The following is a 21,948-nucleotide window of genomic DNA, read 5'->3' on the forward strand; positions in this document are numbered from 1 at the left end:
TCGAGATCGCAAGATAGGTCTTAAACAACGAAAACTCCAAGAAAATTACTTATACAACATATTCAGCGTAACTAGCTGTCCCATTACTCTTTGCAATTTCATGTACAAATAAAGCAGCTATAATATGACCATCAATTGTAATGAGAAATGTGAATGGAAAAAGGATTACGACCATAAACCATTTAGTCATTCCATAGCGTATACATATCAAAACATTATGAAGCCAATGAGCTTTTCATTCATCAACATGAGTGCAATGAAAACACATAGACGCTGCACAGTGTTCATGTAATATTTTGACGAAAGATTTTTGCATATTTTTTGTTTGTTTATTCCACTTCTTTGTTGCGTGTCTCGATATTATAAATATTTGAATTAGATTATCAAAATTTTCTTCGGTGGGTGCTAAGAGGCATATGTGTCAGCTGAACGAGTGACCGATGTTTTCATTTCGTTTTTGAATTTAAATGGAAAATCATATCAGATTGTTGGCCGTATTCAACTGCTGTTTGATGGGTCACGCACTTCCGTATCAAATGGATTGAATTAATGAATACTTGTGGTCGCAAAACAGTTTAATTCCGGAATGTAATAACCAATTGCTAAAATGGTTTTGTTTTATATCGGACTTCAGTCGAAAGCAGCATTGATTAGAGATTGTGAAATGGTTCTTTAGGTATAGCAATTAGTTAATTAGGTAGTTTATGTAGTTCAACAAACAGACCACGTTTCCATGCATTATATAATTGCTCTTAACAAACTCGACAATATTTTGACCTTCCAATAAAATCAAATCTGTGACCTATTTTACGGTAGTTTCACAACAAACTTAATCAATTATTGCATCGAATTTTCCATACATCTAAAATTAGTTGTTGAAAAATGAAAATTCATCAATATAAATATCAACCCGCAACCATTTTCCGTCTACTTCATATATTGTATTTCTCGAAATTTCATAAATCCAATTTATTTCAATAGAATACAACTTAAACGAAATTTATGTAAGGTAAAAGAAAAACATTTTCACACTCCATTCGATCAATTAACTTCGTGAATGGTGTCTTGTATTCTGCCATGAGCACATTACGAGCCAACACCGCGTGACTTTTGAACTTAATAATGATGTATGAATATGAATATAATTTATATAACCTTCGCAGTTCCCTTCCAAAACAAATGGATTGCGTGGAAAATTAGTTTTGGCAGGTTTTGTTTTTCATTCATGCCAGCTTAATTGTGTGAAAAACTATAGGCTTTGAAAGATGCGTAAATACGTAAATAAATGCAAATAGATGAGTCATTCATACGAGTCAACCTGTCATACCATAATTTCCAGATAGGAGACAGAGATTCGTTATAACTTAAGTGTCTTTAGTCAATTTATATTTATTTCGTAGCTGCTATTCGTTTACGCCTACAACGGAATTGATTTTTTTTAGGTCGAAAACGGAATTTTCTACTGTGATCAAAAGGAACGCAATGCTTTTGATTTAGCATAACGTCACAGCAACTCGAAATTTCGCTTAACCTAATTAATAAAATGAGCGAAAGCCAGTTCCGGTATAAATATAAACGCACATCAAAGCAACTACGCGAGCAAATGAGTAAACACCAAACACCAAAACTTTATTACAAGGACACACAAACCTTGAAACCCCCTTTTCCAAAGATTTGGTCAATACCGTTCATACACTTTATCGTGTTCGTGAAAGGATTACTTGACGGATGTTAATTTCTTTCTATTATACCGAAAACTTATTTTAAGAAATGATTTTAATTAAAGGAAAATCCGGCTGTAATACTACGTAAATCTGTATGAAACTATTGAAAAGGAAAATATTTCGACTAAAGGACGCAAATAGGCGTTTTCTCATTAAAGAAATTTACTTAGGGTGCGTTCCCAGATTTGCTCAACCATTTTAGAAACGACAACAATATCACTAAATCTCTTTGTTGTTACTCGTGAACTCAATTTTGTTTTTATGTATCAAATATCACTAAATGCCTGACTAAATGTTCAATCTATTACTTCATTTGTTTAAAACTTATTATCGAGTTTGATGCAAAATCTATCGCTTCAAAATTCAATTTGCTATAAACGAGAACATTAGCCATAGTACATCACGTTCTAGGTAGATTGACTCGCCTAAAATGTGAAAACTTTCATAGCGATACATTCCATCACAGCACCACTCCTAATGCATGAACAATGTGTTGACAAGTGTCTTTGGAGGCTTTAGTGATAAGGGCTGCCGCTTAAGATTATTTATATTGTATGTTTTACCTCATACAACAGAAACAAGTCATCTGTCTTTACAAAAGAAACACAGTTCACACTGTGATTTCATCAGCCTCCGAATGTTTTCTATGTTCAAGCTAGAAGCAGTGCTGTCGGGTCCGTGCAAAGTCTATCGTTGGGTGCGATAGATGTTCCTCTACTCTTATGTTTTTGTACAAAAAAAGAAACTCTTCCGGTACTTATTGTTAGTTAATTTTCACTTTTGAATTGGCCATTACTTAACTCGGTAATTTAATTCCACGCATTTAAAAAAAGGATCATTCAAATTGGTTGAGTATTACTCACGACGTTATCGTGTCCTCAACGAAAAATTTTTACCCACATTTGACGAGACAGCAATCTGAGAAAAGCTTGGAGAAAAGTTTAAATGCAAATAACGTATTGCATATCCACAACCACTTGCCGTTAACAATTTACAAAAATTACTGAATGCTCATTCAATCAAGCTTTCGCTATCCCCTTTCGTTTATTCTACGACAACATCCATCATCACCATTTCAATTTTCAATAACGTTTATTAGGTATACTGTCCAAATGTAATCAAATTCACTGTTGATTTGTCAGAAGCTATGAAAAGCTTTGCCAGAAGTTGTTTACACACGGTCAACGTTATATACTTCACTAACCATAGGCGTGAAGGTGTGTTTTACAGAAAGTTTATGTGTATGAAATGGTAATCAAAATGAAATTTTGATGGACGTACACAAACACAGATGTCGCATAAAGTTGTAATTATTTTTGGTTAGAAAATAGGAAGGATTAGTCTGTTGTGGAAACGATATGAGTAATAACTGTGATATATGATCACGTAAAGAACGTAAAGAGAATAAAATGAGGTAATGTCTTTAATGGTTTATGCAAATCTTTAACATAAAATGAACAGGAGGGTTCGAATGACAAAATGTGGGAGCAGTCCAAGAATTTATCGATTAAGAATAAAAAATGATTCCCTACTCATTTACGTAAACGTGCTAGAACTGCATTTTTCACTGAATATGGCGTTAGCGTGGTTGTGATGCGAAGAAATTTCTGCGAAAAGGAGGACTCAAATTTTCTACTTCAGTAAAATAATTAGTCGCTTCGTCCTACTTTCAATTCATATTACCCAATATATCTGGCTTGGTACCACATTGCATTACAATTCAATTAAACTTTGAAATGCATCAATGTCGTAAATCGAATGATGTAGCTGAATCTACAATTGGAATAAGTTCAATTAACTTTAATTAAAGTTTTGGTTTTCCGTTTGTATTTTGAAACTCCGTATAAAACTTAGGTTACTGTGTCTTTCGTATTATTTTTGCCGCAAGCTCTTTCATAATTCGTTGCTTTCCGTTGTTCGGCTTATTTATAGAAGTCCAAATATAGGCTTATAGACTGTAAAGGAAAAGGAATAACTTTTCAGCTATTTATAGACACTGGTAATTCAAAATCAACAAAAAAATGATTTGCTGTGTTCATAAAACGGATTTATTGAATTGTATGTATGTGCACTAGCAGAAGAGTACATATTAAATGGATCTGATCGCATTCAACGGAAATATAGTCCCGACTCTGATCGGAAAGGGTTAATTTCATGTGCGATAAGTGAATCCATTTTTTGTGATCTTATTTTGGTGTCGTTTTTTTTTCGTCAAGCTTGATTTGTGTTGTAGTCTGGCGTCAGTTTAGTCAGTAGTTTTCACACGAACGTTACTGACTTAACACTAACTGCAACTGTAAACACAATTAAACATATGGGACTGTAAGGGTGGGTGTAATGTACTCTCAGCGACACTATACGGAAAAAAAACGGTCAACAAAATAGTATATGGCATGGCATAGGTTCTGAATTCGTACGGTGAAACCACTTTGCCTTATATATATGCTTGATAGTGGAAAATAACGTAATGTCTGTGTGCTGTATCGCGTGTTTTCAGGGTATTAACAACTGTCTTCCCGTTTTCAGTTATATTACTTGTACATGCAAGCTGACAAGTATTCCACATATACATGTCCTCTTATGCATTCGGCATAAATCACAGATGTAATTACAAGTAATCATGACATAAGTACAGAAAAATTTAATCAGACTTTATCTGCTGTTGCATCAGACAACGGACAAATTGATTGATTTATAAATAATGTGGACAACAAACATTTTCCTAATCTTTTTAATTAGTACTAATTTTTAATTTATGCGTACGGTAATATATTGTGATTTCGTTGCGCTGTCCTTCACTATGTATATCGATATATCGAAGTGTTTTTCTATTGATAAGGTAAAAGAATAGTAGACGATAAAAAATGACTGCCATAGTACCGTTCCAGATGCTGTTCCAGCTGTAGAGCCCTCAGAAAGAAGGACAAATTTTTGGCACCAACTTTTTTTCCAAGACATCTGTGGGCTTGCAGCACACAAGTACTGGGTTCATTTATATGTGCAACCCATACTCAGTTCCGTGGAATAACGAAGCTGCAGAGAATCCGGACTCTCCGAACATTCACTATATTTTTAGTCATAACTCTCGTGGATGTACTCGCTCCAAGCAGTGCGTATACTCTACCTGTAGGTCTTTCCAAGACCGACATTCGTACAACTATTTAAAATAATTTTTTTTGAGTTATTGTCGAAAAACTGTTTTCGGTGCCATCTGACCTTTTGAGAGCTTTTGACAGAAAATATTTTTTTTAGAAAAAGTGAAAGATACGTTTTTCCTAGAATTGAAAGACGAATCCAACGAGCTATCACTCATTAAAATCGGAGACCGCTTGTTCCCCAATCGCCTGAAGTCTTGGCGATATGACTCATAAAAATGTCAACAAAAAAGACAATTTTTTTAGACTCAATAAAGTTCAGAACCTAGAAAAATGGATGATACTCTTACTTTGTTGGACCCTTAGGTCGTTCCCAGTATGAATAAATTTTTATAGGATACACAATCGAACAAAATTGATCGAAAGTTTTTATTTTTAATTCAAAAATTTCAGTTTTAAACTTTGCTCATTTTGATAACAAATAGAATTTTGCAGCCCATGCATTACGTGAGCCTCAAACTTTAATAGAATATGTAATATAAACGTGATATCACGAATCGGATATCTGTGCCAAAAACGGAATCAATACCGTTGGAGATAAAAATGTAGTGACTTTCTGTATAATTTATGGGATTTTGTGTTAAAACGATCCTTTATAGGGCGACAGTGTGATAAAATATTGTATAATAGTGGATAGCAAGAACCCATAATATTGCTGTTTGTCTCTTTTCTCGAATAAAGCTATCGAAGCTTCACCTCTCTTCGAGACTGTTACTTCCGTTTCCGTTATACCTCTTCGACATATTAAAATGGTAAAATCTCATCTACGAGCAATATTACTTGAGTAAAACCAGATCGGGAAGATTTTTTTCATTTTCTGTTTTTTTTTTTATATATTCGACTAGTGTTGAGAATAACGAAACAATACCACGAGAACGTTCATAGGTTTTTCATTGTATAAAGTCCTGTCCACACTTTATCCCCTTTTTGCTACTGCAACCACTGCGTTGTCTAGATTCTCGTTTCTTTCATATTCATAAAAAATAGTATTTCAATTAAATTCAGCTGGAAAATTGTGATAATATATTACCAAGTCCATTTAAATGCATTCAAGGTTCAACTACTTTATAATAATCTACATACAAAATGCATCCTTTGAATACCACCTCCGAGACTACATCTAAACACGTAACACAGTTTCAACAACTCTAACGCCATATATATCTTTTCAGATTAAAATCTCTTCTGTTACAAAATGCATTTTGATACTATTACATTGCACCTCTACATGCTGAGCAAGAAAACACAGGCAAAATTTATTCTTGTTTATGTCAGTAAAAAAGGAAGAGTTCGAAATATTGCATTGAATTTGTATACAGCTCTGTATCAAATTCTGCAGTATTATGCTGTGTCTTCATTAACAAGCTATCGACACAAAAACTGTAATTACGGTTCATTTTTTGTTCTGTTTTTATCTTGTCGATCATGTCAGACTGACTTTCTGTGTAAACATCGAACACATAATTTCTGATTACTGAACAGGACGACGTATGCTTTTCAGTTCGTTAATTTTAATTAAGTTAAAATGTCCCAAGGCGCATTAAACTGCCACGAGTATTCCGAATAAATTTTTATTAAACTTTCCATGCACGCATAGTACAAAATAATTATTTGTGCTTGGATGAGTGTGAACTGTGAACTCGGTGGAATTGAAATAATTATTTTAGGACATCTCACGCAAAAATACTTTTGTATGTTTTAACAGTCCACATATAGGTACACATAATTATCAAGGCTACAGAAAGTCGATAAATGTAATGGTAGCTCTTGTGCTATTACTGGCTACTGTTAAACGAGCTGTAGAAATAGTAAAGGCTTCATGTCCGGTGTAATATAATTCTAGAGAGACAAGACAAGCCCATTATTCAAAGGGTACCATTTAGTGTAAACAGGTTAGTTTCTATCCCACTGCCAGTTGCGAGCACTGAAAGAGATAAAACCGGGGGCTCGTAAGTAAAATTAAGGGGCCTCGTAACTGACCTTTTAAACCCAGGAGTGATCAGCGTGTATCGCGAATTTAATCATTGAACGTTCAATTATCGTCTATTGATTTGATAAAATATCTGGTACTTTATTGTCTTTGACATGGAAGCGGAGGCGATACCTCATTTTTCTCGTCGCTGTCGATAACAGATGAATAGCCGTTTCCGAAAGTTGTTCTCATTGCATTTGTACCATATTCTTAAACTAATAATACCTTACAGAACCTCCAAACAATCACAACTGTATTTTACAGCCCTTTCACTTCGTCAATGTGTCTTGTTTCTGTTCTCATACACTCTTCTGTGTATAATGCCAAACAATGACATATATCGTACAATAGTTTTCCATCTCCTAAATGCAGCGATATTATTTTTCTCAAAGTTAATGACACGATTACACCATTTTCTATTTAATGGGTGTACATAATAACATCCCGTGTTCTATTCCAGTTGCTTGTTTTGTATAATAGTCAAAAGGACGTAATTATAGCATAGATGAGACAGCCGTGAAGGAAGCTAATTATTCCTGTTCTCTCGGTAGTGTTATATTAATAAAATGGTACGTCATTCTATACATGTTATTAGGTTGCATACGGCTATGTGTTTTATCACCTGGTTAACATATTGTTACAATAAGTACCGAGTCTGTTTTGTTTTTAATCGCTGCATTTTCAACAGATTGACGCAATTTATAAGACCTCATTAGACAGAACTCATTGCTTATTGTGGTCGTTATCTGTTTATGCAGATGGGATAACCATAAATAATTGTAACCATAGATAATCATAGAATTGGTTGTGGAATATTTTAATATTCTATTAATTACACACGCCCCACATTGCTTGTAAGTTATTTTGCTCTCCGTCGGCTCGGATATGCAGACTCTACCCTTGTAAAAATAACAGTTTTCAAACCTTGGCGCTTAAACACACACTTGTGAGTTCCGCTCGTATCACAAATTGATCCCTCATGTAATGAATGACTTTCACAGGGTCCAATGTAATCTACTATTTTCGCTAATAAGGTGACTGCGTGCAAGGTTCTGAAAGAACAGTTTATGACAACTCTGAGTTGATCACGAAGCCGGTGACACACAATTGCGTCAACGGCTGCGAAGTTTATATGTAAAATGGAACTTAACAAAAACAAAATTCTAAATTTTCGAGAAAAATATTTTCTTTAAGTTGATTTCTCACACTATCTGTTAATAAAATTTGGTGTCAACCAAGGTAAATATAGTAAGGAGGTAATGCCATGTATAACCGAATCACATGTGCGGTGGCACGAAAGTTCGATACAAACGCCATCTCATCCCTTCGTTGAAAGCAAAAAATGGAATAGAAAGTCGGGCCATCTGTTGTGAGATAGCGAAAATATTTTTGTGAAATACAAGTAAATCGTAGTCAACCATTTTAAAAAAAGATGTCATTGGCATCGAACTTATGTGCTAGGGCCGCTCGTCTGAATGGCATTACCTCCTCACTATATTTACCTTGGTGTCAACCACCTTCGTGGTTGTCTTAACCTGTTCTTTCAGAACTTTGACTGCGTGCACTGTAAAGCCAAAGCAAAGGAATATCAGCGGCGCCGCGACTAGTTGTTGAATGATGCAATAAGGATAAATTTAATTCGATTTTATTTCTTAAAAATATCGTTTTCATTAAAATATTACCACAGAAAGCTTTTTGTTTTGACAAGACAATTTTACAAACAACAAACAATCACACGAATAGTTTTCGTGTCAAGCATGATAGTTGTTTCCAAAGGGCGGTTGACTATTCGTTTCCAAGTAAAATTTTCCGCGCAATCTAAAAATATAACGAATATCAAACGAATTAATGCAACACCATCCGTAATATGTGACTATGTATGTTACAGTACTACACACTCAATAACATAAGTACAAATTCACACGTAAAGAAGCCATTCAACAGACATGATAATTACAGAGCACAATTTAAATTTCCTAGCAGCCACACGATGATTTCAATGAAAATATTGTGTTGGACTTTCTCATCCAACAAAGAGAGTCGAATGGTTTCACAAAAAAGGCATAATGTTAATGGCCACTTACTTGTCATTAGCATTCATCCCCATGAAGGCTTTCATTTTCCTATCACAATTGTTTATTGAATTATTGCTGTCACTGGGTTCACAGCGCGATGCCAAAAACGAATTCGGTCGTCGAATCGATTCAACAAAATATTCCCAGGCTCTTTGATGGCTACAACCAACTGTATACGTACATATAAATAATATTGATTATTATCGGAACTGTAGTTTTGTTATTCCGCAAATGGCCTTACATATTATACCTAGCCAACGATTTTTGGCAATCTCTTGTGATGCACAACCTATTTTTGGTCAAACAAAATAATAAAACAAAAACGAATATTAAATATCCAATTAAAGTTACCGGGTTGGAGTGGTACTCCCCCATTCGGGAAAAAATCAGCATGACCTAAAACCCACGGGTAACCTAATACGTGCAAATAAATCTGTTAATCGATTCTTGAATATAACATTTTTGGAAAATGTACCCACCAAACAGACCGCCATCGGTGTGGATAACGTCAACGAACTTTGCATCCGACGAGCTTAAACGGGTCGAACTTCCACCATTATATAACGGAAACGCTGGATCTAGCCCTATGAAATCAACAGAAATCTGTACAATCGGTAGATAAATTTTCGTTCGAAAACATCAACATCAATCTAAATTGCTGGTGGACACATTTCACAAATAAATTGGTTTTTCTGTTAGGAAATATTTGTGAAGGAATTTTTTTTTTTGAACTAAAACTTTGCGGTACGAGATATATTACATCGTGGTATCCTGTTTACGTTCCAAAGCGCGGTTAAAACAAAAGCAGAAATTAGAAAATAAATTACTCTGGTTTTTGGAAGCGATTCAAATAAAAGTGATCCGTTGTGTGTTGTAGCGTTATATTTCTCGTTTTTTTTTCTGTTGCGCTCAGTGCAGGATTGTAACATAAATATCTCTACGTAATCTACTTTGGGAATAAATTGAAAGATGCATTTTTCAGACGTGAGAATCGTAGTTCTTAAAACTCGGCTTGTGTATAATAGTGCTCTATTTAGATGTGCTGTATACATCCCTTTTTTGACTAAGGGATGTGAATGTAAACCTTTTTTAGATTGAATTGTGACCATGGCAACATGAATGAATATTTAATGTACCAGACAACACTGAAACACTCATTTTTTACAGGTTTAGTAGTTCTTCTTGTTTGTTTTTTGTTCTGCTCAACTGAAATCGTAACTCAGATGTAAAAATCTGTTTAAACTGTCTACTCCCTCTTATACACAAAATGAAAATGTATAAGAACATCTAGGTATAACTAAAAGGAATATTTTTCACTCTAAATAATTTTCGCCCTAAACTTCCCCAGGTAATAAACTTCTTCCACTTCATTATTCTGTCAAAAGAAATGACAATGAATTGTTGCGAATAAAATCAGGAAGTTAAGCCTTTCTGTTCACATTTATAAATAAAATAAACTGACTTCAGGGTTCGACTACTTCCATACCAATTAGAGGGCAAGATACTGTTTACTCGTAAATTAACAGGTATACCATAATGCCACAAAACATTTATATCTTAACCACGTCGCTTTCATAGCAAACAAAAAATTCACCTCCAACAGCAGACCAAAAACACGAGGAGTCATCATCAATTTCGGATATTACACTACACTAACTTGATAATACATCAAAATATATTAAGGTGGATAATCATTACTTAGATTGCATATTAGTTATTCATGAGTTGCGTGTAAATATAACGAAACTACCGCGAAGTTATATATTTATGGTTAGCATACCCCAAGTATAACATTCGTATCGCTAGCTACATGTATAAAGAAAATGATAAGGAGCTCGTCTTCGTATTAAAAACGCCTTTGGTTTTATATTATTTGCCAGTGTTGTATATGGCCAATAAAAGAAAGTTCCCAACACTGCTCAGGTATTATGAAATCGGTCCAACAATTTCATGCGGATGAAACGAATCTGTAAAAAGTTTTCTTTCAGCTCGCAGAAGACAATGTACATGAAAAGCACTACCAACAGTGTAGTCATACCATGAACAAATTTTATTCAACAATATTTTATGCACATAGTTTGTCAAATTGTAGCTTGTTTTATAGTAAGAAAAAAACTACGTAGCGAGTGGGTAAAATAAAGTATTTCCTTAATATGATGTGATGATGGTATATACCCTTATTTATGCAGAACCACAGAATTACCAATAAATGTTTCATAAAAATGTTTGAGGGGTACGGTGAAATTATGTATGTACGGGGCAACTTAATAGCATCGAACGTTCCCTGCTACGCCTTCAGTTAGATGAAAAAGAAACTTTTTGCTGTTAAATTTAAAAGTCTGTATTTTACCACGCCAAACAACTCGTATTTGCGGCTAAGTTCAAGGTATAATAAAAATGCGGTCTATTAAAATTGGACGTTTGCATTTTTGATAATTTACATACATGCAAGAATAATGTAGAAAGCAATTTGAGGATAATCGTCGGCTGAGCAACGGGCGATTGTGGGAAAAACACCACCTTAACAATGAGGCAATAGTCTGGATCTGAGTCTTACGTCTGGACATCTATGATTAATGTCTAGTCCGAAAGATTGGACTTGTGCCATCTTTCTTCTAATATCCATAAACTGAACACTCCAATACTTTCAATACGAAAGTGTTACGGTTATTTAGCGGCGCCCACCGCTTTAGTCGCCAAGAAAAGTTATCGTATTGAAATAAAGAAACAATTTGTGCGGATAAGTTAATCGATAAAATGGCAAAATGCTTTCGTGAAGGGTTGAGGAGAGAGTACAAAAATCTCACTAGTTTTGTTGGAGGAGTTAACAGAATTACAGAATTCCGAATATTTTAACAATAAAATGGGTGTTGGTTCATAGCCAATAGGCAGTATATTAGTTCCTAACTGAAATAAACATGTCCATAACTTCTGCGGTTGTTGATATAATCGATACGTGCTGCGGCTGAAGCTATAAATTTCTCATTTCGCTAATTTAACATTGAAAACTGTATGCTCAGTCAATTGAAATATTAATTAATGGGCATTGAACATTCGTTCGTTTTGCTGAGTTTGTTGCCATTCATCATAACCGTACAAGTTGCAAAAGAATTATTGATGACAACAACTCGTTGGGGAAGCAATTTCATGTGTCGTTGATTTTGTTTTGTTTTCGTTTGTTTGTGTAGATGCAACTTCGACTTTGACACATAAAAAATTATAGTTACCTGTCACACGCGGAAGAAACATATCCCACTCTTTCATCGTTTTACCGATAAAGCCAGCCACTTCAGCACCGAGACTGAAACCAATTACATGTATACTTTCCATTGGAACACCCGATTTCACCAAAAATCGTAAGAATCTGGCCACATATCGGGCTACTTTCGGTCCGTTGCGTACAGCACTTGAATACCTGGTGTAAATTTATTTTTAATTTATATTCAGTTGTAGCCCGTGTTGAAGTAGAAACTAGAGAAAAACCTTTCAGAAACGGTTATCGACAAAAATATGCGAGGAGATCTGGCTTTTGTTCTCTTAAAATGTGTGGTAAACCACATGAAGTACAAGATTTTGTATCAAATACTGCTTCACATACAGGGAGTACGATATTAAATGAAGATACGTTTGCCGTTTCTAAAAGGTTAAGCGTAGAAATTAACTTAGTATTGAATTGCTCGAAAGTTATTATCTTGGATTGTGTGATTCTCTACTGTCCTTCTCATTGTGCGGAAAATCACACATTTGCCAAAACAAAAACTCAAGAATTTGTTGAGATAACTGTTACCATTCTTTAGTAAACTAACAGTGTAAAGTGGAACACACTTTTATGTGATACTGCATTACGAGTCTTATCCTAAGAAAATAGTTTCACTAAGTGCAAAAACATTTCCTATTATTTTATAGAATTGAAAACAAATATAAATACCATGGAAGAGCAGTCAGTGGCGACCAATCCACCAATATAACATTAAAATCTCCGGTTTCTAAAAATGCTGAAATCAAATAAAAACGACGGCATTATTTTCACACATGTTCTCTGGAAACGTCTTAAGTAAAACGAGAGACATAACATTTCCTATTTCCTAATTCCAATATATACTTACCATCACGTATCTCATGTCCACTTTGTCCTTTACCTCCTTCAGCCCGTTCTGAAAATCCATGCAAATACAGTTTTAACGGATGTGATGTATTCAGATGAGACGAGTTTAAGCGCGCTGCATCAGATAAAAATAGTTGGTAGGCTGTTTTCGGATTGGACCTGTTTTAAAGGAACTAAGGCAAAAGTGATGAATTTCATGGGACTGCATGCTTGTACCAAAAAAAAACAAAAAAATCAGAAATGAAAGACGACTCATTCACCTAGTATATAAGAGGAATTGAATATCTTTGGGCTCACGGATGGGACAGCAATTATCACAGTCACCTCGGGGTGCAGGTGAATAGATCTGAGGATAGCCTCCTGAAAGTAGATAAACAATTTTGAACAACAAAATTTTCAGGTTTTTCTTTTTTTAAAGTCCTGTAGCCGTTCAGACTATAGCAGTCTATTTTTTATGCAGTCCTGACTCTGTTGCGGATTTTTTTTCGTTTCCGAGAGGCAGCGTAATTCTGTATTCTGCATTGCGAAATAGGACAGATTTATTATGCTAATTTTATTGTAGTTTTTATACGAAAGATTTTGTGCACTTATGCTACTAAAATCTACCTAGCACGTAACAACGATCTCTATTAGAATTCATGGTGTACGAACACAGAAAGAAATGATATCATAAACACTTAGTTCCGTGACAATGTTATGTCTCAAGCATACTAAATTCCAAAATGCAAAATCAGCAACAACAATCTGAAAAACGCCAATCCTGCGATACATTGCTTCTGCTACCATCACCGCACCATTGTATATGCTTTAATCAATTATACATCGCTAATAGCGATGATATAGTACATTTTACATTGAACTATTTTGTTAAACAAAATAAGTTAAATAAACAAATTAAGAAAAATGTACGAACCATCATTTGAAACTGATGATGTTAATAAAAACGTTTATCAAAACTTAAAATATCGCTGAAAAATTTATTCAAGTTTTTTTCCGCATGTTAATTCAAATTTTTATTTAAAAAAAGCGCAAATTTAATGAATGAATTGAAACCGATTGAGTGAACTTGAAATTAGTTGTGTTTATTGTATTAAAATCATGTGTCTGGTGCGTAGCTCTTACAGGGTGTTATTGCTTCTATTTCTCTTCTTTTTTCTTCGTTCATAAAGCTAGCTGATAATGTTACGATTGAAACTGCATCTGTTGTCGACAAAACAACTAAAATAAGCGATGAGCTTGGTAGTGTTATACAATATATTAGATTGAATGTTCAAAGTAGTGAAGTAGAAGATTTTATAACCATCACAAGGAAATACGTAAATAAGAGAAGTACTAGATTTATAGATAATAACCAAGGTGTGCAGCACGTCTGGAACTAAATGTACTAAATTGTTTCGGTCTGAATGGAAGAATAGCAAAGGTTGTCTTACATAATTCAGGCTCTTAAAATTTAGACCATTTATTCCCAGAAGTGAGGTACTCAATAATATCACAATGTGCCTGTCATTTGTTAAATGTTAATGCAAACAAACAAACATACTCAGTGCTCAAACACTTCGTCGAAATATACATCAGCATCACCCTGTTACGTTAAATGATGCACGAAAATTATGTAATTTCAAGTTGTAATAACACTAATCTGCCGTGAATGATGGTGTTGATAGTGGATGATTGTAGATTTTTCATAACTTCGTGTGACAAATGTATTTGAAAGTAAACAGAGCATAAATTTGTTGATTTTTCAGTCATATCTTGCGATAAGTATACATAACTGATAATTAGCGTTTTTCAATTGTCCTTGTACTGATATGACTGAGACAATGACCGATTGAGTATGGATGCCCTTTTTTCCAACAAAACGGTCAGTTGTCAAACAAACAGAATTCTTCAAAATGAAGTAAAAGGTCACTGTAAAAATGCTTTGCCAAGAATTTGAAGAGGTTTCAACTTAACCTTCTTTCAACGCAACAAATGAGCGTGTAATTATTATGTTTTGTCTTCAATGGAAAATTTCTTAAGATTTTTGTTTGTCCAGAAAGGTCAAAATGGACCAGGTCATTGTTTAAGGATTAATTAATGTGTATGAACACTGAACCGTCTTAAATGTTTAACTTGTTGACATTGCGAGTAGGTTTTTGTCTATTATATTATACAGAACCGTTCGAATAAAATAAATCTTTCTTATACCTAAATTTATAGAAGTAATAAATTCTTATCGTTTTTATAAAAATTCCACGCTGAGAGATGTAATGTTTATGTGTTTACATTAGCAGCTATAACGACAGCACACCGATGAAACACAAACAAATCATTACTATAGCGGAATCAAATAAAGTTGAGGAGGTCTTTAAGCATTTATCATATGTTGTACTATCATAGAAGCATAGTTTTATGCGTATTTACATGATAATATGCGTCGAAAACTCTACTTTTCGGTTTCGCCTCGGGTCAACAAAATTCGCACTGAAACTCGACCCTTCTTTCCCGACCCTTCGACCCCATTTTGTTATGTAAATTTACATGACAAGGGATAAGAAGTTGAAAAGTCGAGTTTTTTTTTGAAGTTGATGATGATCGGCTTCGTCTCGGATCAACAATCATACAAAACCTTGTGTTTTCATTTTTTTTTTATCGCGAGGTTTGTAATGAATTTCACATGCTTTTGAAAATTGATCCAATTCTCTAGTTTTTCCTTGGTTGGAAAACCCACTTCCGACCCTAGGTCAATCAGAAGCATGTAAATGACTATTAATGCAGTCCGAATTACCAAAGATACAAATTGAACACCTTCAAATACCTTGTTACTGCTCCAGCATCGATGGAGATAATAAAAATGACTGTTAACACTCATCAGAGTATATCAACGTTAATAAATTTAAATCTTATAGATGAGAAAAATTTATCTCGATAAACTTGTTTTGTTTTAGCATTAGTTTTTTTTCGTCTTTTTTGGTAGACTTAAATTAATCAAAATTCAAATACTCCGAAGAGAATCCTGCTATTGTCAATGCAGTGACTAAGCCAAAATCATAGAGTCAGGACAGACTTATCTCCAATAAAATTGAATAACAACATACTTTTCTGTATTCCACACCGCAAATCTCTTCGTATACACTATGGTTAACTGTCGCCGAAGAAAAACAAAACCATAAAAACAATAATGCCAGATGACACCAACTTCTACAATGTTTCTGTCTTAATTTAATTTTGAAATGATGATTCGTTATTTTGAACAAGACAGGACACAAACACGCTCGAAGCATGTTTTTGGGTAACGAAAACTTGAACGAAAATTACCATTTCCTTTTTACATGAAACGGACGTGTAGAACCAACATTTGTACTTATTTTATGTATGAATTTTTAAGTGGAAATTTAATTAAATTTTGGACACAACTAACTAAGCTGTATGTACGAGTAAATTAAGGGTAAAATTTATTGAGGTTGAATGCCAACTGCTTTAAGAATTATTTGATTTTACTCTAACATCCCTTAGCGCGTTACGTTCCGAGCTTTAACATAAATTTAAAAAAAAATTGATAACACTTTCTGTCGAATTTTCAAAACAAACTTTATTCGTGAAAATTGTGCAAAGCACAATTTGGTTTTCCTCTGAAAATTTATTTCTTCACTTACCAAAATACAATGTAAATATGGAGCATAGCATCAAACCAGCTCCGCTGAGTACCATTTCGAACGGATAATGTTTAAGCTGTTTCGTGCACTTTTATCTGACACTTTCTTTCATAAAATTAATAAAAAATTATTTTACTAAAAAAATATTTTCCATAAATACAACTTAAATCTTATACAAATAACTCAAAGTATTTGCTTTACACGAGAAAATTTTCCAGCTCATGGAATTCTTTTTTTTAAGTTTTTGTTTTAAGTACCAAGTAAGTATATGCTTTTGGGAGTGCAAAAGTTTGGTTTTCTTTTTAAACACAAAACTTGTAATTTTGTTTATTTATGTGCACCGAGCAATCTGTATTCCATTTAAATTTTCATGTTTCTTTCGTAGTCATGATTTACGACATTGGTAGTTGTATATTATCCATAGAAATATAGCTAATATCAGACATAAATTGGAATTATTTGTTTACCTAAATTGAGTAAAGTTTTCGAGATTTGTGGAGAAAATCTCATAGAAACGTCTATAATCTAGACTCAAGATACACACATCTGTTATCGACATTGTCGGCCAAATTAGGTTACGAACATTGAATAGAGCAAAATGCATGTTAAAAATGGCAAAAATAAATTGATTTTGGAACAAATTGAGCGATACCGATTTTCTCTACAAATAAAAAAGTAACAGATTTTGTACAAAAGGATACTCCATTAAATGAAGTAAAAGATTTATCGAAAATGTTTATCAAACTTTAAGTTTAAAGTTAGAGCATAAGGTGAGCCAGGAATGTTTCCGCTAATCTATATCGGTAATGACAGTGAAATCTTCTGACTAAGAAATAAAGTCTGAAACCAGACATAAACAATGTCACTGTTGAAAAGTCTGTAAAATTGAATACATACATAATTCAACCATCACCATTCCTCTGATATTTCCCCTCCTTTGGAATGCAAATGCAAGGAACCGTATCCAATTTTCGCATTCTCATTCGAAACTATTTTCTCCATTAATTGCAAAATTTAACTAGATACAATTTCAATAGCAAATTCCGAACAAAACTCGTACCAATGTTTTGTTAATAAATTAAAATAACCGAAACATAGTCCGCCTCAATGTATAACATATATCTCTTGCATATCTTGCATACACCAGCCCGCATATTAATACAACGAAAATGAAATAATGATATTGAACATGATAAACATGAAAATTCGGACGGAAATTGAATAGGTGATTTAGTCATTTTATGTATTCGAATCAAAACTAATATTAGGAATCGCTTGTAACATTTTGTTGTGGAAGCTATACGCTTCGGTACATTGAATTCGAATATTCGTCAATTTCAAGTACAAATCGAATTCAGTTCAAGTTCACGTACGAGCGCTCACGTATCGAAGACCAATTTCCGAATACGATTTTTTTTTCTTTCCTTAACACAGTGTCACTAACTACACAATATTTTATCATCACTTACACTGAAATAAAATTTACACACAAAAGCCGCTGAATTTATTTCTATTCTTCGGTTCGTTTCTCAATATCAATCAAATTAGCTTGTCTTCAATGCACGTTTCAACAAAATTCATCACACAACAGTTGGAACTCTTGCAAATTCTTGTCAATGTGCTTTTTGGATCTATCCAACAATATAAACTGACGGTTGATGCCGTCGTCTACATCATATTAAGTGATGCTTTAACTTGGTTTTCCTCATTATTAATAGGAGGGGGTATGTAGAAAATGTTTGGTTGAACGATAAGCTTTATACATAATAGCATCATGTTAAACTTAAGAGGAAAAACAAAGTTTGAAGCTACACTATGCATACATTTAACATTGTAGAAATGCATCGGCTGTGTATTTGGCTCTGTATATTCAATTAATGTTGTGAGACAACTATTTAATAATAATTAAACTGTTGGAGTAACTTTTTTCCGTAAATTTTAATTAAGTTAATGTCGAGATCTAATTAGGAATGTTTCACACTGACTCTCAAATAAGATTTGGTTGCAAAGACAATGGGCGAAGAATTGTCTTTTATTTGAAAGTTTACTTGAAATTATCAGAAAGTTTGTCTTGCTTTATTCGACTTAAAATTGAATTCACGTTTTGTTGCTGTTGTAGTAACGAATTGGAGAGAAAGAGATTTTTTCTGGTGTTCTTATAACTTGTGCAATCTAAGAGGTCATCAATGCCGTAGTGTCCCTGAAAATTGTCCGTTGATCTTTTATGAAGTGCTAACGTTGATTAATTACGAAATATCGGATGATGTTGGATTGCAAATCTTTTACTTCTAATAATAAACGATATACGTTTTCGAGTGCTGCAAAATATTTGTTCAAAGTGAAGACGTAGATGATTTTGTATCAATCTGTTGAAATGGTAAAATTTCGTTCAAGAATTGAAGTACTAGATTAGATTAAGTAAGTCTTGAAATTTAAATATGTTGAGTTCGAAGAACATTTTTTTGTTTAGTCAAAACACAACTACAAAGTCGAAATTTTTTTCTTTCTACCGAGACCGAGTGGAACAGCTAAAATTTCGGATAATAAAAAAGTTTCACACTGAGAGAATTATCGCTTCTAAATTTTTGAAAAACATTTTGTTTTTTTGATAATCTTAAAAAAGTTGGACCCATAAATAAACAAACTTGTTGATTTTAACATATTGAAAGTGTAAGTGATAAAAAATTTGTAAACAATCTTCATACAATGAAACAAGACGAGATACTGTCTATGAATTTTAAATTTTCCGATTTTAGTGATTTCATCTTCTTCACAGATTTCTTTATTGTCGACAGAGTATGCAAATACAACCAGACTGTAAACTATTTCCTTATTTTTTGATAAAATTTCATGTTAATTATAATAATGTTATAATGTTTGTATGAGACTTTTGTTGTGCGACATGCGTTAGCCTTGAGCGTGCTGAAGATCGAACTGTTCGAACTGTAAATCAATTTCGAGATGCTATAATAGTCAGGAATTCTAATTAACATGTTGAATGAAAAATGACTATAAACATGATACGTTGTTGTCAATTCGAATTAAAATGAAATCAAACTGCCGAGCGAAAAGTGCGTTGTCGAGAAAAGTTAATAAAGATAAATTTGTGCATTTTAAATACTTTGATTTGTATATTAAATAGTCGAATGATGTAAATAAAAATTATTTGAATTCCATTCGCGGTGAATCATTTCTTTAGATGTGTATACAAATCAGTACAAATAACGATCTTAAATCAATTGACAAAATTGCGCATTTAAAATCACAGGTTGGAATATCGACTTAGGCTGATCTAAGACTGTTTCTAAACGCCCGAACTAATCTTAAAATTTATAGAAAACATGTCTTAACCAGAACATGCTATAAGGGAACTATTTCCTTAGTTTCCAAGAATTTCCTATATTTCAACGAATTTCCAAAATTTCTCTGATGGTCACTACTGGAATTTCTACGAAAGTGAGCTATTGGCCAGCTTGTCTGTTTCGTCGGCGTACTGACCAGAGCCTTCTTCAACATAAGTATACGTATTCGATTTGTGCATACAAGGTGTAGGTAGGACGCTTTTGCGATAAATGTGCATTTGAATAAGTCGTTACGGTGGAAATGATGAAATTTGAAAGTTTCTTCTGAATCTGAATCCATAATGACAAAAAGAGCTAAATCTTATGAAAAAATCCAAAAGTTTTATAATCACGGCAAGCATTTTAATTAAAAACAATTCAATAACTTACCCAACATTACGAAATGTTTGTGTCCCATATGCACATGGAATTCATTTTATTACAGTTAATGCTATGATTGCGAATGTAATTGAACAGGGGTTTATGCAACCATCCCATAGTTGAATGAATTTTTCTTGTCGAAACACTATAGAACGTTTGGCTGGTTTGGTTGTATGTATACATTGCAGAATATGATTTATCATGAAATAATCAGAATTTTAACAGTCTCATGCATATACTTTTTATTTCCTTTATTAGCTACAATAAAATCTTTTTTTTTTCTACGGAAGAACAAGTCAAATTGCATGAATTTAAAACGCATTATTTTACGATGCCTTCAGTATACGAATGATGAAGACTTGTACGACGTGTGAAAACAATAAGAATGTTACGAACAACCTCGGTATTTTTGAAACTAATCATAACCAAAGCTTATAATTTAGAGCCAAGAGATATAGAGATACATTGATGTGTCACTGTGTTCCATTGTGATGTGATGTGATGTGTTCCATTGGCTCCATTTCGGGATTAACTTAGCACAAAAAGGATAGTCTTACTCGGGCAGGCTTGATGAACGCGAAGATAGCGTTACATCAAATGATCAAATTGAATTTTCTGCATTTTTTTAAAACTAACATGTTACCTTTCGACGCAACAATGCTTTTCAGATCTGGCGAGTCTAACTTTTATTCACTTGATTTTTTCGTTCAATTTGCTGACCTTACATAAAAACCATATTCAGCCGTACTCCTATCTAAAATCTTACATATAGCAATATAAAAATCAAATTAAACCCATTTTAATGGCTGCTCATAATTACATGACTCAAGTATACGATCCGAACGATATAGTTATTTGTTAAAATTACTAGTCACACGAACCGTATATCATACATTTGTTTGAAGCAAAAGTATAGTGCAATCACACAACTATTGAAACAATGCAACCGAAGAAATGCTTATAGATTCAACCTTCGCAACAAAAATCTTGAACCTGAAAACTACAGCTCACGAGACTACTCGTTAAAGATAACGATTTATATTCTGCTAATAATTTGCATGCGTTCTGTTTACATTTATTCGTTACGGTAAAATGAAATAAACGTAAGTGAACATTAAAGGTTTTACTTCCGTTGCATTTCATTGTCCTCTGACTATTCAATATTATTAATATCTTTGATTGTAATCTAATAGATCAACATTAATTTTGAAGGATATGTCGGCTTATAAATTAGAGATTATCTTCTTGGCATTTTTCTCATATTATTACTTATAATTGATAAGCTAGCAATTTGAGTAATCCTTTTATGGTTTTTCAGTACACACGTTTTCTAGCAAAAAGAGAGTGTTATAATGTACGGGGAAGTTTAAGGATTTGCAATTCGATGTACCTATTTTTCAAATAGAAAATCGTTCCTCTCACACGCTAAAAAAGACTTTTAGTCCTAGGTACGAAATGTACTATTGACCAACCTTATTTTGTTCCCTCAATGACCATGAGAAAATTGAGTTTCGTTAGCGACTATCTCCATCATTTATTCTCTATCAAAATCTACCTTCC

The 21,948-nt window shown here is 33.5% G+C and overlaps 2 protein-coding genes across 9 annotated transcripts in view; one reads left to right on the forward strand and one right to left on the reverse strand.

Moving 5' to 3' along the window:
* Positions 1-21,948, forward strand: part of LOC119071234 — a 33,872-nt gene that overhangs the window by 1,957 nt on the left and 9,967 nt on the right. The window lies entirely within an intron of this gene.
* Positions 8,481-18,333, reverse strand: LOC119071259 (lipase member H). 7 transcript variants are annotated; one of them, XM_037176113.1, is made up of 11 exons: positions 18,136-18,333; positions 16,667-16,767; positions 13,292-13,391; positions 13,033-13,190; positions 12,855-12,921; positions 12,154-12,341; positions 9,406-9,510; positions 9,278-9,340; positions 9,168-9,215; positions 8,936-9,095; positions 8,481-8,669 (listed from the first exon to the last, which is right to left on the reverse strand). In XM_037176113.1, exons 2-11 carry the CDS (start codon positions 16,719-16,721, stop codon positions 8,603-8,605), a joined length of 1,011 nt encoding a protein of 336 aa, XP_037032008.1. In that variant the 5' UTR covers positions 16,722-16,767; positions 18,136-18,333; the 3' UTR covers positions 8,481-8,602. The 7 variants fall into 7 exon arrangements, with proteins under 7 accessions (XP_037032008.1, XP_037032009.1, XP_037032007.1 ...); XM_037176114.1 differs by having other exon boundaries at positions 16,667-16,771; XM_037176112.1 differs by having other exon boundaries at positions 16,667-16,801.

The sequence above is a fragment of the Bradysia coprophila genome, assembly GCF_014529535.1.
Source record: "Bradysia coprophila strain Holo2 chromosome IV unlocalized genomic scaffold, BU_Bcop_v1 contig_144, whole genome shotgun sequence".
Lineage (NCBI taxonomy): Eukaryota > Metazoa > Arthropoda > Insecta > Diptera > Sciaridae > Bradysia > Bradysia coprophila.